A 20,369-nucleotide genomic window follows, 5' to 3' on the forward strand; every position below is an offset into this window, starting at 1 on the left:
CTTAATAATAAATGCTGTTGTGACACTTTATTGCTGCTATACATGCTCTGGTCTAGCATAGCAATTGATTTGGCTTGACATGTTATGTTTTTGTCATTCCTGTGTTATGGTGTCTTTTGACTTGATTTTAGCTAGACATGTATCTTGATTTTTTTAATAATTATTGCAGCTGCTTTTGTCTTGTATCTCCACCAACAGTAATTTTTCCTTGTATAAAAATATATATATATATATATATATATATATATATATATATATATATTACATTTTTTTATTATACATGTATTCAACCACAGAATTGATCACTAATACAGTATATGACTGAATGCTTGTGACTTTTTTCAATGGTCGTTATATCAGGAGAGTTTTGATAGCTGCACACTATGTGAACACCAATAGTTTAGAGGCTGATATTGCAATTTGCAGATATTAAAGTTAAATATGGTATACGAGTCGATGTGTCGGGTTAATTTGCATTTATACCTGCCCATATATATTTGCACCCAAGTCAGATTCACCTGCAAACTGCATAGACCCATATCTGCCATCACATAATGCATGAGCAGATCTGGATTTATACTGTTTGTTGGGAGTAATCAGTAAAACAAAACAACTTGGACCCTGAACTCTGGCATATTATGCAAGGGCAGATCTGGGTGTACAATGATTGCTTTTGGATCAGACTTGTAAGCAGATATATATGGTATGTTTGATACAGTGAATTACATATTTGTTTTGTGAAGTGAAATTGTGGATATCTATGGTTCTACTGTTGCAGTTAAGATGGAGGCAGAACAAAAATGACCAAGTGTTATGACAATGATTGCTTTACTGGACACAATATTTGTATATAATTTCTGTTCTTTAGTGCATGGGACACTTTTAACCACAAAAAAATCTTGAAATGCATTCGGAATAACAATATTTATCAGAATAACAATATCAATAACATTTTCCTTGTTTCCTTCGTGCACAGGCATAATCAGCATTCGAGTTATGAACATTTAGTCAGGAATTCATGTTTTTATCCATTCTACTTTGGCTGTTACTTCCTTTTGCCATTATTTGTTCTTCTACTTTTATAAATATAAAGAGTATTCAGAGTTGAAAAAGAAGGATTATTTGATACAATGTACAAATATAATTAACCAAAAAGAATATACAAGTTTGAAAAAGAAGGATTATTTGATACAATGTACAAATATAATTAACCAAAAAGAATATACAAAAGTTTGAAAAAGAAGGATTATTTGATAAATTGTACAAATATAATTAACCAAAAAAAATATACAAGTTTGAAAAAGAAGGATTATTTGATACATTGTACAAATATACTTAACCAAAAAGAATATACAAGTTTGAAAAAGGATTATTTGATACATTGTACAAATATAATTAACCAAAAGGAATATACAAGTTTGAAAAAGAAGGATTATTTGATACAATGTACAAATATAATTAACCAAAAAGAATATACAAATTTGAAAAAGAAGGATTATTTGATACAATGTACAAATATAATTAACCCCCCCAAAAATATACAAGTTTGAAAAAGAAGGATTATTTGATACATTGTACAAATATAATTAACCAAAAAGAATATACAAGTTTGAAAAAGAAGGATTATTTGATACAGTGTAGAAATACAATGTTCAGCATGTAGCAGTAGTTTGTCATACTATTTTAGTCACAGAAGTAAACTTTAGTAATTGTGATGCAGCTGGTGTGGGATATGCTATAATTTATTAACATAATAACTAAATATTTGTTTAAATTGTATGTTGTTTTCCTTGTGCATATTTACTAAATTTTTGAGACACAAGGCCAGTCAGTTGAGCATGGTAACAACAAATCACAATAATAAGCGTGAACCTAGACTCACTCAGAAATCACAGAAATAATCAGTATGTAAAAAGAACTGTGTAAATCTTGTGATCTGAATGTAACTACTTAGTCTCTTTCTTAATCTAGTCAGTGATCTCTTTGGTTGATGTCGCAAGGCTTTAGTATTATGTATGTGAAGTTACGAAATTATGGATACCTGTTGGCATCTTTCCTGTTGATATGGATCTGGATCAGTACCAAATCAAAGGTGTTATAATCTGGGCCTTCAACAGGTGACAATCCAAGTCATGTATTGGCTGTGTGCATAACTTTAAGTTTAATGATGACCAAAAGACAAACCAACATTTGTCACCATGACGGTGGGAGGGGTGTAAAGCCATCACTGAAAATAAGTAAATTTACCAATCCATTATTTGAGAAATCTGATTTTTCTGTAGGCAAGAAAGGCGATCCCGTGAAATTTCTGGTCCCCTTTCGTTCAGTCACGTTGCCCACATGGGTCCAGATCAGGTTTTGCCACCTGTCACACCGTAAGCTGCTCATTTGTCTACTTCTATATGGCATGCAATATAGCTAGCAAGCTTGTCTCACTTTTACCACTTTATGTCTCCATCCAAAACTTGATATGTGTAAGTATCACACATTATGGATACCCATGAAAGTGTGTGGGTATCCTTGCAAGGGTGTGAGTATCTATGGAAGGGTGCGGGTATCCATGTAAGGGTATGGGTATCAATTCAAGCATGTGGGTATCATTGCACACTTGTAGGAATTCATGCACAAGTGTCGTTATCGATGCAAAGTTGTGGGTATCCATGCACAGGTGTTGGTATCCATACAAGGATGTGGGTATCTATCCAAGGGTGTGGGAATCCATGCACAGGTGTGGGTGTCCATGCAAGGGAACGGGTATCGATTCAAGGGGGTGGGTATCCATTCACAGATATGGGTATCTATGCAAGGGAGTGGGTATCCATGCACAGGAGTGGGTATCCATTCACATGTGTGGGTATCCATGCAAGGGAGTGGGTATCCATGCATTGGAGTGGGTATCCATTCACGTGTGGGTATCAATGCAAGGGAGTGGGTATCCATGCACAAAAGTGGGTATCCATTAACAGATATGGGTATCCATGCAAGGGAGTGGGTATCCATGCATTGGAGCGGGTATCCGTATCTAATGGAGCTTAGGCTTTAGAGCAGCTTTTTTCTGCATGTATTGTTTAATATTCACCCAAACATATGTTGTCATGTGCTTTATTAACATTGTAGTGTTGTTGCATTGTTGATGGTATTTGGTGGAGGAAGAACTTTATTTTAAGCTTGAGTTGTTGAAATTATCTCCATTCTGTTATTGACCATGTGACTTCTTTTGATCATTTATGTACATTAATAGGAATAGATTTTCATTTCAGATTGTTAATTAGGGCTCAATGCTTGATGAACTACTGATAATTTGAAAAAATTCAAATGAGAATGAGTGTATGATTTAACATAAAAAATTTAAGCCAGAAGGGAAATTTTCTAGTCTTGCTGAATCTTTACTAGCCATTCTTCAGAAGCTTACTGGCAACAACTTAAACATGCCATCAAACAATTGAAATTATGAAATTTGTCATATTTGTCTTGTATAATTGCATGAAAAGCCATTCTAGATTGAGGAAAACCCATACTAGATTGAGTAAAACCTCTTTAAACAAATTTTTCATCACTGAAAAAAATGTTATTAATTAAATGTTTGCTCAACATAAGGAAAATATTGGAGAATTATAAGTTAATAGACTAGAAAAAATACAGTTTATATGATATGACCATGGCAGAGTCACATAGTTTTTTACTCGTCCACCTGTCCATCCATTTGTCACACTTTGAGTTCTTCATTTTATCCTCTGTGATATGTCATCTGTGTGCCATAAACACATTTATAGTTTTATTATATACATGGTCTGTACAACTTTGAAAAATGGTTAAATTTGAAGGCTGCCTTAGAAACCCCCTGAATTTGAAAAAGTTTATTGAATTTGCTGAAAATTTTAAAGATTTTCTTGAACTTGCTGAAAAACTCCTTTAATTCTACCCCCAACACCATGAATTTAACTCAGAGAATACAAAATGTTAACACTAAATGAAATATATAACTTAAATATATAACTTAATGAAATCAGAATGCTTGCTATTTACATATTTTTCAAAAATAATAAACAAATATAATGAGATAAACTTTGATTGGATTAAATAACATACATGGATTACCAAATGACGTTTTTCTGTAGTGATAAGAAAAACAAATTACCATTTTGAGAAAGTTCAGTTTTATTAAGAAAAATACTTCTTAAAAGTTTCTGGAAATCCATGATAACTCCCTTTAAATTTCTTTGAAAACCAGTTCTGTCTGTATAAACCATATAAGGCTGAAATGTGCAAATTATTTGTGAAATATTTTTCATGCATTATATTTTTCATTCATTTTGAATACATATTCCATTGAGAAGAATAGTGGCAGTAAGAAAAGCTTGACATGGAAATCATTATGTTCTAGGCACAGAAGTTATTTCTTTCAAAAGATATTGACTTGTCACTGTTCTTCATGCCCTCTTTCACTGTGTCAGCTCAGTGCTATAATGTCATGTAATCTTGCTCAACCCATGATGACTGCTTCAGTGGCCTTCATGGTTAGAGCATCAGCCTCGTATGGGGGAGGTCATGGGTAGGGCCTAACCAAGTAGATAATTTTCACTGAGTACCAAATCCGAGTATTTGGATGTACTATTTGCCAGATCCAGGCACGAACCGAGTAATAGGTGCGACTCCGGAGAGTACCGTTTGTTTCATTATCGTATGTGAAGCTTAAACTTTTCGTGTACCGTATATATCGCCTCTTTAAATCTTCATCATCTCTCTTTCTTTTGTGGCTCTATGTGGATCTGGTGTATTTGTCATACACAGAGTGATGGAAGGATTGAAGGTGATTCATTAGAGCTGAAGTTCCATACGAATGAGCATTTTTGCCGCCTCGTGTTAGCCTTTCATTGCAGACATCACAATTTGCCTTCGATTCGTCCACAGCATTTATAGTGAAAAAGTTTCAAATCTTGCTACTTAATTTCGATGAGTATTGTAATATATATATTTATTATTTATTAATTTTATTTTGAATACGTAATAATTAAATTTTGTTAAGATTTTTTTACAAATGGCGTCTCTACACTCAAATATTTACCGGAAGCAGAAAAGTTACGCCACCTGGGGAATGCTAGTGAAATTACTAAAGGAAATTGAGTTAAATAAATTATCATCAATCATGATTCATGAAGTCCATTGGAATGTTAACTGTTTGTGTAATTATAATTTATTTTTTAACTAAATTATTATGTATTAAAAAACTTTCTTTTTAAAAGTTCGATATTTATTGAATTATTTTACTTGTAACCATTTGTGCGCGTATTATTTGCTGAGGCGAATACTTCCAAATAGTACCGAAAAACGGGATATTCGGCCGAGGAGAATGTCTGAGGCGATTTCCGGTTAGGCCCTCGTCATGGGTTCAGACCATGGCCAAGTCATACCAAAGACTTATACAAATGGTACTAACAGCTGCCTTGCTAGATGATCAGCATTAAGAGGTTAGAGTTAGGACTGGTTTTCCTGGTGTCAGAATAATGTGACTGGCTGGGACATTATGATACATGGCTGCAGCATGATGCCCCATTGGTAGACATCACTATAAACTGCCACACTGCAGACATTGTAGTGACATGACTGAAAATTGTTAAAGCTATGTTACAAATCCAAATAACAAACACACACACACAAACACAACCCATTTTGCTGTTGTGGTTGGATATGGCATATTTTAAAAGGATCCTACATCTCATGAGGCAGCCTTAATGTCCATATGTCAGTTTATTTGTTCATCCATTCATACTACTCATAACAAGCAGTGCCATGCAACCCTCACACATAATTGGATTTCATTTGGCAGGTGAATTGCCTATTACAGGTGGACATACCTTTTCAAGGTTTCATCTTTACAGGTCCAATATTACAGAGTTATTGCCCCTTTTCCATCAATATTACAGCTCTTCTGTAGCAGCTCCCTATCACAAGCATAGCTCAGTAACCATTCAACAAAGTCTGATGCAGCTTGGTATGTTTCCTATATACAGATTTGCCTTCTAATAGGGTTTTTGTCAATGCCACGGGGGAGGGGGTGCATTGTCACCTTCACAGTTAACTTCACATCTAGCTAAAAAAAGCATTTTGCATATTCTTGGGCAATTTGGCATTAATGTTGTCACAGACTTAAATGTGTGTTTTATGGGTTTAGCCTCATTTAGAACAGTTGATGCTCCCCTGATTGTTCAACCATCTGATTTGGTTGACACAAGATAATATATCCAAAATCTGTTGATTTCATCTGAACATGGCATGTAGCTTCAGATGAAACCTTCAGTGATTTTGATTTCTAGCATTTTGTGATATCATTTACAGGAGTTGTGGAGTGAAGTGGAATCTCACCATTTCATTTAATCATGTAGAAGATTTGGTTTTTCAGAATCTCTATAATGCCATGCTGTCCAGTTTGCAAAGAGCTGGAAACTCAGTGATGCACCCATCTCAACTAGATCTAATAATATGTCAAAAATATCAAATATTGCAACAGATGAGGTCTTCCCGAACCTATAATTTACTTTTAAACTGAACCGCTCCAGTGGCCTAGTGGTTAGAGCGTCTGCCTCAGATGCGGGAGGTCGTGGGTTCGATCCCCGGCCGAGTCATACCAAAGACTTACAAAAATGGTACTAACAGCTGCCTTGCTTGGCGCTCAGCTTAAAGAGGTTAGTGTTAGGACTGGTCGGACTGATGTCAGAATAATGTGACTGGGTGGGACATCATGCTACATGTCTGCGGCATGATGCCCCAGTGCTAGACATCACTATAAACTGCCACACTGCAGACATTGTAGCGATATGACTGAAATTTTTTTAAAGCAACATTAAAAATACAAATCACACACACACTTTTAAACTGATCCTACCTCAGTGATAAGCCTCTGAAAAGGATTCAAGGTGATATACGAAAGTGGAGTGGGCAGAAGGGGGAACTTAACGAGTTTCATCTTCATGGCTTTTAGTCAGTAACAATATTATTATATATTAAAAAGAAAAGTTTATTTTTATATTATAAAATGATATAGCAGTATGTGGTACCCTCATTAAAGTACTTTATTTGGACATATTTATGAAAAATTACAGTAATGATGCAGGAGTCGAAAATGATTCTCCATTCTAATCTCCATGGCTGCCACAACAGCAATTTTGAAAAAATAAATTTATATGGCTATTTCTGCAGAATATATGGGCATATTGAGATGGAGTCTTTACTGAATCACTTGCTGTGATATGATGCCAATCAGACCTCCAAAAAATGGATGCTATGGCAGCCATCTTGAAATATTTTTTTTTACAATCAGTTCCATGGAGCAGATAGTCATATTGATGTGGGGAGGGGTTATAACTAAAAGACTTGTTGAAATATATAGTTGGTCATACATGAAAATATTACAGATCTGACCTCTAATGTGGCTTACGAAGGACAGCTTGAGGCTTAGTAAGCTTGTAGGATTTGGGACCAGCAGGATGTGAATTAGTACCCTATCATCAGATCAGGATGGAGTCTCCTTGGCAGGACACTTTACTCCAAATAGCATGAGCACCAAATGACCTACTTAAGTTGCTGTGCCACAAAACACCAAACTAAACATCCTTTGAAAGGATGGTTTTATAGGTTTTCACTTTAAATTTTTTACAGTATGTAGTTGGTCCCAAGTGACATTGGTGTCAATGTGACATCAGACATGTTAACCATATTGGACATCTAAGGCCATTTGAAAAGTCTTATAATCTTCTTGGAAAGATGTGTGGTTTGTTTGTTGTTTGTTTTTGGTTGTTGTTAAAATCAGCGTTTCTTTCAATATCTAGTTGACCCAGAATGAAAATCATGTACATCGGACCACCAGCATAAAATAGCTGTATTGTTGTGAATGAGTTTGAAAGTAAGACGTATTTGATCTTTGGGGATTAATTCAGTGGTCACTTGCAGTTTTCTTCTTCATTGATATTTTACAGTGGATTATTATGTATACAAATACAGATTTTGACCAGACTTTGTATTATTTTTTTTTTAATACTCAAGGTGTCAGCACTGACATTTCAAGATCAGAGGTCTTGAATCGTAGTTTTAGCTGTAATGGCTTATATGATAACAGAATATATTTGTAGATATATCTGAATAATACCTTGAATTAGTTCCAGTCCTTTGTCAAAACTGAATTTTTTAAAATTTAATCGCTTGCACATACAATCACAATTTTAAAATTTTTTTTTTTAAACCAGATATAACATGTAGGTGTATGCCTGTATCTGAGTCGAGATAATTGATCATCTGTCCACAACATAAAGCTTAAGGTCAGAGGTCATGACAGATTATTCTATGGCACTTGTGAACATCTTTAATTAGACATATAAGAGATGATTTTTTATCCAGTTCAGTATGTTTGAGTTTCTCAATAATATTTGAGATGGATTCAGTACTCAACAATTAAGTAAAATACATTTAAGGAAGAAAATTACTGGAATCTTGTTAACTGGTTACCAATATACTATACTATGAACGTTTCATGGTCAGAAGTCAAGGACATAAGAACTTGAAAGAAAAACAGTTTCCACATAACTTGACTAAACTTTAGAGATGGCTTGCATTTGTGAAAACATTGATTAAAGGGTCTGTAATATCAGAGGTCAAGGTGACCAAGACAGGAAGACAGTTTCTGCAAAATAACTTTACATTGTCGATAATTTACCGTTCATGGTACTCTTGTTAAAAATGTTCTGATATATCTGGTGGTTGTTGTTGTTGTTGTTGTAGGGTTTAACGCCATTTTTCAGCACACGATAGGCTATACATAGCAGCCAGTATTATATCTGGATACATGTCTCGTTTGTACCATTACATGTTAATCAGACATGTGCTTGCCTTTCAAAGCTGTGTATGCCAATTAAACATTTACTACAGAGCAAGTTCAGGTGACTACCACAGTCTTTCCAGCAACTCCTCATCTCCTGTTTTTGCTACTTTTTCTCCTTTTTTGGGGGTTGGGTTGGACTCCCTATTTTTCCATACTTTTTCCAAAATGGCTTCACTATCACTCTTTTTTCAAATGTATGTCCATATATAACAGTTTGCTGCTTTGCTAACATTATGTTGGGAGGCTTTTATTTTGCCCCTAGGTATTTTTTAGTGACAGGAAAGATTTGCTGCCTAGTTCCACTGTAATGTGGTGCTGGTTGTTTAAGATAATGGAGGCAACCTGGACTGACAGGACAGTTAGTATGTGAGAGCATTCTTTTGTTCTAGCTTACAAAGGTAAGTCAAGTAAAGGTTTTATTATTCCAATTGTTCATGTAAATTTCATACTGTTTTGTCTTTATAAAATATTCCTGTTTTCCCCCAGATTTGTTCCAAAACTTCTTTTTATAAAGTAGTCATATTTTACCCCTACTTCTTCATGAAGGGTTACTGGAAAGACTGTTGTCATGTCTGCCTGTCTGCCAATTGTTATACTAAATATTGCATTGAATCTGCAGGTGTCCCATATTTTTCCATCTTGAGAAGACTATTCATTCTTATGCACTATATAGTCTGAAAACCACAGAAGTGGAAATGAGCCATGTACATCATCATAAGAAATCTCAGCACTCCTGTAAAGATGCAGGTGTTTTAAATCTCAACTTTTGTGAAAGAAACTTAAATTGTGCAAGAATGCGAGTGTTAAATTTAGCCTTTTCAGAATACATGATAGAGCTGTTTGCAGCCAAAACATACATACATACATACATACATACATACTCGTAAAGAAGATTGCTGGTGAAATGTTACAAGTATTTATGTGTTGGAAAGGTGGATTATTATTATGAAGCTGAGGGTCTAAACAACCCCAAAGCACCATAAATGCATATTGATGTGTTGTTTCTGGCACTCAGATTATTTAAATATATTTCCCCACATAAGGGTAATAGTGAAATATAGGTGACTGGTCATCAGTTGTCCAGTAAATAGCTCAATGTATATTTAAAAAGTTTAGCTGTCTAGTAAATTACATCTCTGTGTATATTTTAACAAAATTTTTCACAGGTTGAAGCTCACAGGAGAATCCCAACACAGAAAGCATGTTAGACCAAGTAACAGCAGGTTGTAAATAGCTAATGCTTTCTCGTGGTGTCAAATACTTTTTGTCAGCTTTTTCACAGCACTGTTTTGTGATAATTAAAATTTTTTTTAAAAAAATGTGATACAGAAGTCATCACATTATCTAAGGTTCAGTTTTTGTCAGATTTCATGGCACTGAAAAATGGACAAAACAAATGATATCATTTCAATGACCTAATGAACATGTAAAGTCTTGCAGAAATTGTAGTTCTGTAAAACTGACATTCATTCTTTGTAGTTTTTTTTATATACTGTTAATTAACGATTTTTAATGAAGTACCACATTTCTTGATTTTGCACTTGTTTCAAACATTAAATTTAAAGATCAAACAATGTTTCTTCTGTTGAGGATCATTTCCAAAATCCAAGTATACAGGCAACAAGAAACATGCAATTTTTTGCAAAACTTCAAAAATTTGATTCCATGAAAATAAGTAAATTTGGCATGGTGTTCTTACTCCTAAGGCACTGTGCCATTAAAGTATGATTGCAAGACTGTTGATTGGTAACACAATAAATTTTTGCTTTGTATATCACTACTTAACACAAAGCTGCAATGTCTGTATTTCTGAAAAGTTTAGAACTGGCTGAAATCTGTGTATTCTATTTGACTCAAATTAATTAGTCATTTTACACATTTTCAGCAACATTAGTTAACAAATAAACAAGTCTTAGGCCGATTTATTCTCACAGAATTTCAATATTTCTTAATTATTTCAGTTTATTTCGGGTCTTTTGAATATGCTAATAAATATAATGATGGAAAACACATTAGTGCGATGATAAATTACAATGGTCATTTTAAAATACAATTATTTTCACAATAGATTTGATGCACATTTATGAAATGAAGTTCTGATGAAAACAGCGTCAGGCATTCCCCGCCTCATGAATGCTGCCTCAGTAGCAATAGAGTATATATGCTTAATCACATAAAATTTGTCAAAGGCTGTATTTGTGCAATTCAAAGAAAAACTGAATTTCAGCAAGAAATGTAAGAACAAACAATCCAGACATTGCTGTTTTAAAGAGAGCATTTAACATGGAGCTTGGTTTGTATTTGTCATGTATATACTGTACTGCGTGTGCTTCGTCACCATTATGCCACAGTTGCAGTGGATGTGTTTGATACATTTTGAGATTTTAAATATGTATATTAATATTCTATGAACTTTAAAAAAGCCATTAGCTTGGGGCAGACATGGCATCACATTACATCTTTACTTAACATGTTTTTTTTTAAACGTTGAAAACTTAACAAATCTTTAGAACTAAGATACTATTCATTAGTGTTGCATTTTCTTTAACACATAAGATTTTTAAAAATTTTTTTTAGTGTTTATCAGTTTATTAGGAACATGGTTTCAGTTGATAGTGAAAATTTTGCAAAATACATGTGTAGATGAAAAATAAGTTATCAAACATTAACTGTTTACCTTTAAATAGTGGAGGCACCTAGCCCTTAGGGCAACAGATGTCATGTAATTAATCACACATTGCCTGGGACAGGATTGGCTGTTAACCCCTTTTTTTGTTAAATAAACTAATTAACAGCTGGTGGTAGATAAGTGGACTTGTTCATCAGTTGACCCTTAGGGGCTTGATAGTCCCTTTATTTTCATCAATCTCATTGAATGTTGATTTAATAGAATCAAAGTGTCATTTCTGTTACGGGGCATATTGCTAATTAAGCACATGATTACGTTTATTAATGATTACCTGGATTTGATCAATATCGTGAAAAATAGTATCTGGCATTGATACTGTTGGAGACGTTCGGAATTTCTCATCTCATCTTAGGTTCTAGACAACTACAAACATTAGTTTGTCATTTGGGGAACCAGAATTACTCATTAACCCCTGGAGATTTATGTCATATTTGCCTGAAATGCGAGTAAGAAACACAGTTTGAGGGCTACTTCTGAATAAATCCAAATAAATCTGCTTCCAAGAGGTATCCATTTAGTCTGATGCCTCATTGTGTTAGAAACGTTTTTCATTGGTTATTCACTTGCACAATTGCAGAAGCGTAAAAGTTGGAGTTCTTTTTTTCTTTTTTTACTTCATTTTTTTGTTGTTGTGCTTATTGGACACATCATTTTTGTGTCCTGCTCATTTTAGTCCAAATCTCCAATTTATCCTACTTTTTGCAAAGGTTTGCCTGTCTTTGTGCAGTTCAGATTGGTCTGCCTTAGATCATGACATAAAAGTAGAAAATTCTGACACTAAATCTGATTCTGTCAGCTGGCAAATTTTTGGTGTTAAAAAAAATCAGGTCTAAAAGAATGTTTTTCCCTCTGTATTTTGTAATGTGAGTAGAAAGTCCAGATTAATTGGTATCATTGTAGACACCTGTCTCCTTCTCTGAAACGCCACCCACTTTGGTGTGTCTTAATTGACCTTGGCACTACAGATCTTAAAAGTAGGTTGCTTCCTCCTGATGAACAAATGTGGCACCAGGGGCTAATGAGTTAAGAAAAGGTATTTGTTTATAGTATTGCATTATTTGAATAAATTGAAAATACTATAAGAGAAACAGAAGACGGCAAAAGATGTTAACTCAAGTTGTAGCTAGTGTTGCGAGACAACTGACAACTGGCATTCATAAAAATATGTCGGTTGTGTCTTATACGCATAGTGTATTTCCATATATCATATCTCTGGGACAGACTTTATTATCAATTGTACTTTGTCATTGAAATTCTTGTACAACTATTACACCCATCTTTCTTCCAGTCTTGTCAGATATTTTTGTGTTGTCCTTATTTCCTTGGTTTTACCAGCAGTAGTGCAGATATCTTGTGTTGAACTCCTAACAGCATGATAAATAAACTTATATCTTATTAGTCATCAGTGTTTATATTGTGTTTGTCATCTTACATAGTTCATATTTTATATTGCATTTGTCACTGTTCTTTTACTAAACATCATTATATTCTCACTCCCCAGGATCCTCCAGTGTTGTGTTATAAAAAGGTTTTGTTTTTAAATACCCTGTTTACATTACTTGCTTACCATCTTGACTTGCACTAGTTGTCAAAAGCAAGCAAGAGTCCATTATCAGTTTTTTATATTTTTTTAATGTCTTCACTGCAATCACGGGAGCAAAATTTGTTCCTTTGCTTCTGCATATCTATCTATCCTTAGCTAGCTTGTTAGAATAGTTTTGGAGTCTAAAGAAAAGAGAAGTTATTTTATACATCTGTTTTACTCTTTGAAGAGCTTTATGTATTGACACTGCTTTTGCACTAGAGTTTGTACTAATAGATATTTTAATAGTGGAACAATAAAACCTGTTTTGAGAGACCACCTGTTTTGAGAGGTCAGGATCTCCATAGTTTTATTAATTATATAATGTTGTGACCTGTCATGAAAGACCATTATATTTTGGCATAAGCGATGGTCTTTCAAGGCAGGTTTGAGTGTAATACAATGCCTGCTACTGTTGCTTTGCTTTCCTTTTCAATGATTGAGATTTACCATCCAAAGTCCACAATGTACTCCCCCAGTTAGTTTTTATGGTTTTAAAACAGACGAGAATAAGATCTCAGTCTGATTCCAGTGTGTCACCCCAGATACAGAATACTGTCCTCTTTTTCCTTGAACATCATACACATTACACATTATGCTTGTTGGGAATTGCCTTCTTTGCCCTTATTTGGTTCAGGATTTTTTGCTTTTTGCATAAATTTGTTTCTTTCGTAATATAATGTCTGAAGATGTTGGAAATAGAGGGGACACAAGAAACCGCCTTGGGACACTCATCTCATATGCTAGGATGTGCATGCTTTTACATTTATTCTGTCTATTGTCTTTGTCTGTGGAGATGAATGACTTGGACGAAAGCTCCACACGTATAAGGGGAGAAAGAAATGCCCTTCTACTACCTCATCTTCATTAGACAATCCCACCATTCCCAGGAGGGGTCTGGATCTTTTCTTCCTTTGAGTAAGAATAATTGCATGGTTTGACAAGAATGTTCTGACACCTCCAGGATCTGGAGATTGCACATGGCCCATGGATCCATGAGACTCAATCCATTGTTGTCAGTGCCAGTGAGGGAATCAGTCCTGGGTCCCTTACAAGGGAGGAAAAATGACAGCAGTCACACACCCCAGTTAAGGATTGCTCACAGATGCCTTGATGGAATATCTTTTTCATTTTTGGGCACTGTCTAACACACACACCCCTCACACACTAAGAAGTGTGGAGTGAAGCTTCCATCAAGAACCTTATCCTTGAAGCATTTTTCCTGCTCTCTTTCTTATCTGTGAGGAGAAGGAGCAAAGTTCATTACTTTGTACATGGAAAGAACAACTTCTTTGTCGAGTTAGGGCCTTAAGGATTGTATCTGGCATCATAAAGGTAGTCCTCCTACCCATTAGGAGTTCCTTGGATGTTTTGGTATCTAGTACTTCCAGGTGAATTTTCATCACTATAAAGAGAGCTTAAAGGTCCCTCACTGAGAGGGATTTATCTTCATGAGAATTAAAACCCATGAATTACAGGCTACTGCTTCATCTTCAGCCTATTTGAGAGCCACTTTCTGGTGGTCGCATACTACCTTCTGTCAGCTTACATACTGTAAGAGTAAGTTTAATATTTTAAAATCCAATTTATTGAGGCCATCAGCATTTATACTAACAAGTTAACTCGGCAGTGCAATAAAGCAGGTAATATATTAACGCTGTTAAAATTATTGGGGTGGGGGCATGTTTTAATTATGCAAACACTTACCTGCTACTATTGCAAAAATTCCTTCCTACCACCACACTTTGATGTCTCGTACTATGGGTCCAAGTGAAAAGAGGAGATTATTTAGCTTAGATAAGGGACTTGCATCTCAGAAAAGGAAAGCAGTGCAGTAGTGCCATTAAGTATTGCAGATATAAACCGAGTTTTACTTAATTTTTGCTGGTCTTAGAGAACTTGTAGATGCTCTATCTAACTGCTTTCATTGACAAGTTTTTAATTGATATTATTAAATATTTTGAAAATGTGGCCTTTCATAACTTGTTGAAAACAATTTTTAAAAAATGACCTCCCATAACTTTTTAAAAATAATTTCGAAAACAAAAGACCTTCATAACTTGTTTAAATGCTTATTGATCTATGCATATGTCTAAGAATTAAAATAAGTAGTTGATCTCATTTTACATTAGGTACCCAGTAATAAACAGATTTATTTTTCTGACATGCATTCATTTTCTTTCATTTTGTAATGTGGAATTAAATTCCTAGAGATCTCATTTTAGGCATCTGACAGTAAAAGTTCATTTTTAAAGTTTTCTATTTAAAATGCTTATTTTTAGCTCACCTGGCCAAATGGTATGGCACTACATCTGTTATCCTTTGGTCCTGGTTAAGTTGTCCATTTGGTCCTGGTTATGTTGTCCATTTGGTCTTGGTTATGTTGTCCATTGGTCCTAGATCTGTCATCTTTCATCCATTTATCTGTCAGCACCATTTTGTGGAAGCTTTAGAAAACATGATTTCTGATCAGATTCCAATCAGACTTGGAATGTAAGTTTATATGAACAAGATTTCAGATTAATAGATCACAAGTAGCATCTGTGCATATTAATTGATTCTGCATCTGATTGTCTGATCTTACAAACACTTTTGAGGCCATATTTCTGATCAGATTTTGATCAAATTTATATGCAAGTTTATTTCATTAAGATCATGGATAGATTCAGTTTTAACCAATATCCGTACATAAAATTGATGAGATTGGCTGAGCATGAGAACACTTACTGAGACCATATTTCTGAACAAACTTTGATAGACTTGCCATGCAGCCTTGTATCATCAAGATGACGTGTTCGACAGTGTGCAAAATCCACACCAAAAAATGAGGATCCATGCTGATCAAATGGCAGGAATTGAATCCAAAACTTTCTGGTCACAAGTCCAATGCTTTAACAACTGAGCCACTGCAGTTCACTTGGCTGGGGATCTCATTAGTTTCCAATTACAACTCCAGGGGTTAAGCACAGACCCAGAAACCAATGCTGATTACACAGATGAACTCTTCTTACGATGTCAAGAAAGTGTGTGTACAGTTGAACCTGTCCTAACAGTCACCTTTACTCTGCACGTGTGTGCTCCAGGCATTTTTCTCCTTGCAGTTTCAAAAGACATGTCAGTTAACCATGTGAGCAGTATCTTGTTTTGTTGCTTATCTAAAACTTGAATTGCTTACATATGCTTGATCAGTATGTTGGGTTGAAAGTTTTAATACAGATAAAATTAATTAAATCTTCTCAGCCAAAGATTTGGGCCACAACCACAAGCAGAGGAAAATATGTTATTGTGCTGATACTGTTTGATTAAGACCTGACTTGAGCTGCAGTACAATAGTTAGTTTGCTGACTTTGTAAAATGAACAATACTCAAAATGATATCTGTTCTTTTTGTTTTGCAGTGCTGATAGACGCTCAAGAGCAATCTCGGCACCCATCAACTTTAGTCACATTGCACATATTGGACCTAATCAGGGTATGCAGGCTCTCATGGACTTGCCAAGGGTAAGTTTTATGACTAATTTGGCTCAAATGCATAGATTAAGTCTGTTTTTTGGATCTACTGGTCATATCTTAAGGTAACTAATTTTATAATGTATAAATGATGTGTCACATGCTATAGCCACCCCCTGTGCCTTTTTGTCAAGGTCAAAGCAAGGAAGAATGTAATTTTGTGATTTGTATTATTGTCCAGAGTATATACATATTGAATCACTGAAGATATTTTAAATGCAACTTTGATGTGGTATATATTACATATAGATAGTATGTCATGTACTATAGTCATGCCTTCTGCCTCAGGGACTAAGTCAAGCATGTGAGAATGTTTCTGTGACTTCATGCAGGTTCATACTATATCATACAATAAGCAAATGGGCTTAAAGTTCAAGGTCATTAGTAGAGAAATGATCATTACAGTGGAGACTGGGACCCAGGGTTCATAACCCAAAATTCATTACATGTTTCCTTCTACTGTCTATTTTTTTACTGTAATTGCAGTTTTTGTTTTACAGGTCATAGACCATAAGAGCTTATGGGAATGCCTGTCATTCATTGTCCGATGTCCATTGATGCATTACCACAAGTTTGTTATCACCACTCCTCCAAAACTACACACATTAGTTAGTCCTCAATAAAAATGTGGTGCCCAGACATAAAATATGGTCAACTCAGCAGCCATCTTGAAAATCTTATCGCTACTCCTCCTCAACCAAAAGACACACCAGGATGGGGTTTTCACCAGAAGACATTTTTATGTCTATTGGTCCTTGATGAAAATTGTACAATCTGACATGCAGTATGGCCACCACAGCAGCTGTCTTGAATATTTTATTATTGCTACAGTTCCTAAATAGAAAGTCATGCCATTTTCACTGGAAGACATATGTTGTCTGGTTGGTCTTAAATAAAATTGGTGTCTGTCTGAATTCCAGTATGGCCACCATGGCAGCCATCTTGAAAATCTTTATACTCCTCCTGTATGGAAAGTCACGTCAACATGGGGTTTTCATCAGAAGATGAATTATGATGTTACTTTGTCTTGATGAAAATGGTATCAATCTGGCCTCATGTGTCTGCCACAATGAACATTTTGAAAATCTTTTTCCTAATTATCCGAAATCAGTGTATCCCCTAGGGGTGTAAAATTGACGGTAAAAAAAAAACCCTTGGTGTTAGAACTGAGGGTCAAATAAAAAATGGGGGGGTCAAAAATGTACTGACAAATTTTCATATGACTCATACTTTTTCAGCTTGAAATAGGATATTGCAATTTGCACAACATTCTCTCTCTCTCTCTCTCTCTCAAATGCTTTGTCCATTCACAGAATAATTTTATTAGTTCATTTTTCTTTTAAAGTCGTTCTTTTAACAGTCTCCTTTTAATCAATATGAAGCAATATTACAGCCCAACACATTACATTCAAGCCAATACAAAAAGCCAAATAAATCTTTTTAACCAAATGGCAGTTAATTTACTGCCTTTCATAAAATGTGTACTATCATCGTTTTCATTGTACTTTGTCCTAGAACACATTTATCCAAATATCAAGGAGGATAATGATTCATTTTTTTTCTAATAAGTTACACTTGAACTTTAAGATCTTGTATTGCAGCAAAGTTAAAAACCAACAAAATCTGCAATGACCCGCTGACTTTGTAATCTAAATAACGCATTTGTCTCTGCAAGTTTAATGATTTCTTTATTGTGAAAGAATCTATTGAGTTATAATGTGTTCTCCAGATATCTTGTGGCAAATGCGGGCAGATTTTTTAAAATTCTAAATCCCTGTCACGAAAGGATTATTCACTTTTGCAGTCACACTGGTAATCCTAATGGAGGTGCCGTATTCCAGTCAAGGGAGTTATTTTCTCCATTTTTCATTAAAGTTAGATCCACAGTTACTCTTTTGTGTTCTGCTTCTTTCACTTTCTTTGCTAATTGTTTTTAGTGCACGACGTTTTAATCTCGAGATCACTTTCTCGTGTAACAAGCATTGAGGTTGAACATCTAGATGACAGCTTGCAGAGCTCAATGGAAATCGCATGAGAGCTCGCGAGATATGGGGAAGCTACTCCATCATAACATTGCATATGCTAGTCTGGTTCATTGTTTCATATGTTCCCTGCGGTGCACTCTGCTATACGAATAGAGGAGCGCAAGGCAGGGAGCAAACAAAGCAGGAAACCAGTCAATGCCTATGATCGAAGTATATACGATGCCATCCAACGTCCAATGCACTGGGTATTAAATAAATCCTGATCACATTATGAAAATCCTTTGCATCAAAAAAACGCACGGCAACAAAAAGTGTGCATCAATTTTGTCCAGCGTGCGTCCCTGACGCACAGATGTGCGTAAAGGGAAACACTGTAAATAGATGGTCATATGAGAATGTGAATTCCATTAAAAGTCTTCTGATGGTGTCCAGTTTGTTCAGAATGGAAATGGTGGTGATCTTACATCCAATATGGGTCTTCTTCTTCTGGGCCAAGAGCCATTTTTCATCGCATGACATGCTATACATGGTAGCCAGTATATCTGGTGAAGAAAGAACCGTGAAAAACCATCTACCCATGTTAAGCAACTAGCAAGCTTTCACACATACCCATGTTGCCCCATGCCCGAGACTGAGATCACACAAACAGGGGCAAGATGTCAGTGATCTGTACCTTAGGTCACGCAACCACCTGGATCTCCCAATTTGGGTCTCAGCATTAAAAAAAAAAGAATTGGTCTTGAATTCCTGGAAATTCCTTCTGGCCATTAGAGCATCACAGCCTTCAAGGGACTTTTCTTCTATATTTGGTATTGTGCCTCTCCCAATGACCAGAGGGGAGGGGTCCAAAATCCATACCCTTTTCAAAGATGGTCACCATATGGACAATCTGTTTCCACTCAGCAGTGTAGGAGATGGATAGAGGGATCACACTAGTCCCCCACTAAACAGGGGATAAAAAACAAAATAATAACTTTATGATGTGCCACTTGAAAATCCCACTCTTTCTCTGTGCAGGATGCAAATTTTAGAGGCTTATGTTTCCATGTTTGTGAATGTTTAAAAAAATATATTTTTTCAGTTCAAAGTAAATGCCGATTGACATCATGGTTGGTCAAATTGACTCAATTTGTAAAATTTTGAATCATTTCTCTTGCCAGTCTCAGGCATCAGGGGGACAGGGTGGAGCCAATACTGTACAGAGAATGAAAGATATCTTCCAGCCCAGCATGAAGACTGTGCAAGACAGACAGCTTCAGAGGGGCAGATCAGCAACACAATACAATGGTAATTAGATTTGACACACACTCATCACAAATCACAACAATAAATAAGGACTAACACACCAGTCTGGTTTAATTAATTTCTTAGCACCTTTCATCTCATAAAATGTATGGTGTGTGGTCAATCTTTCAATCATATAAATTATTCTCTCTCTCTCTCTTTCTCGTGCTTGCCTTTACAGTGAATACTCTCATCTCAGTCCACATTGGTTCAAGTCTCGGGCTCAGACAATGTGGGTATGTGAGAAAGTTTGCCAATAGCTTCCAAGGTTATCAAGGGTTCGTCCTCTACCAGTTATATTGGCTGCAGTGTACAGCCTATTGTGTGAAACCCACAACAAGAACAAAATACACACACACACACACACATTATCTTTAATCTATGAATTCAGAAATAATGTTCTATGAAGATAAACATTGACCATGAGTAATTTATTATTTTGTTCTCT

The 20,369-nt window shown here is 35.3% G+C and overlaps 1 protein-coding gene across 5 annotated transcripts in view; it reads left to right on the forward strand.

The window, feature by feature from the left end:
* The window catches only part of LOC149805431 (serine/threonine-protein kinase MRCK alpha-like), a 183,280-nt gene that overhangs the window by 138,913 nt on the left and 23,998 nt on the right, over window positions 1–20,369 (forward strand). For 2 of the 5 annotated variants that reach the window (XM_089950010.1, XM_089950012.1), the window contains exons 40-43: window positions 2,283–2,375; window positions 10,039–10,095; window positions 16,541–16,643; window positions 19,798–19,924. In XM_089950010.1, the coding sequence (XP_089806136.1) occupies window positions 2,283–2,375; window positions 10,039–10,095; window positions 16,541–16,643; window positions 19,798–19,924 (380 nt within the window). The remainder of the gene's footprint in view (window positions 1–2,282; window positions 2,376–10,038; window positions 10,096–16,540; window positions 16,644–19,797; window positions 19,925–20,369) is intronic. The other 3 variants (XM_089950011.1, XM_089950013.1, XM_089950014.1) reach the window with 3 other exon arrangements.

This window comes from Sinohyriopsis cumingii, chromosome 2 (genome assembly GCF_028554795.1).
Source record: "Sinohyriopsis cumingii isolate HCF-2022 chromosome 2, ASM2855479v2, whole genome shotgun sequence".
NCBI lineage: Eukaryota > Metazoa > Mollusca > Bivalvia > Unionida > Unionidae > Sinohyriopsis > Sinohyriopsis cumingii.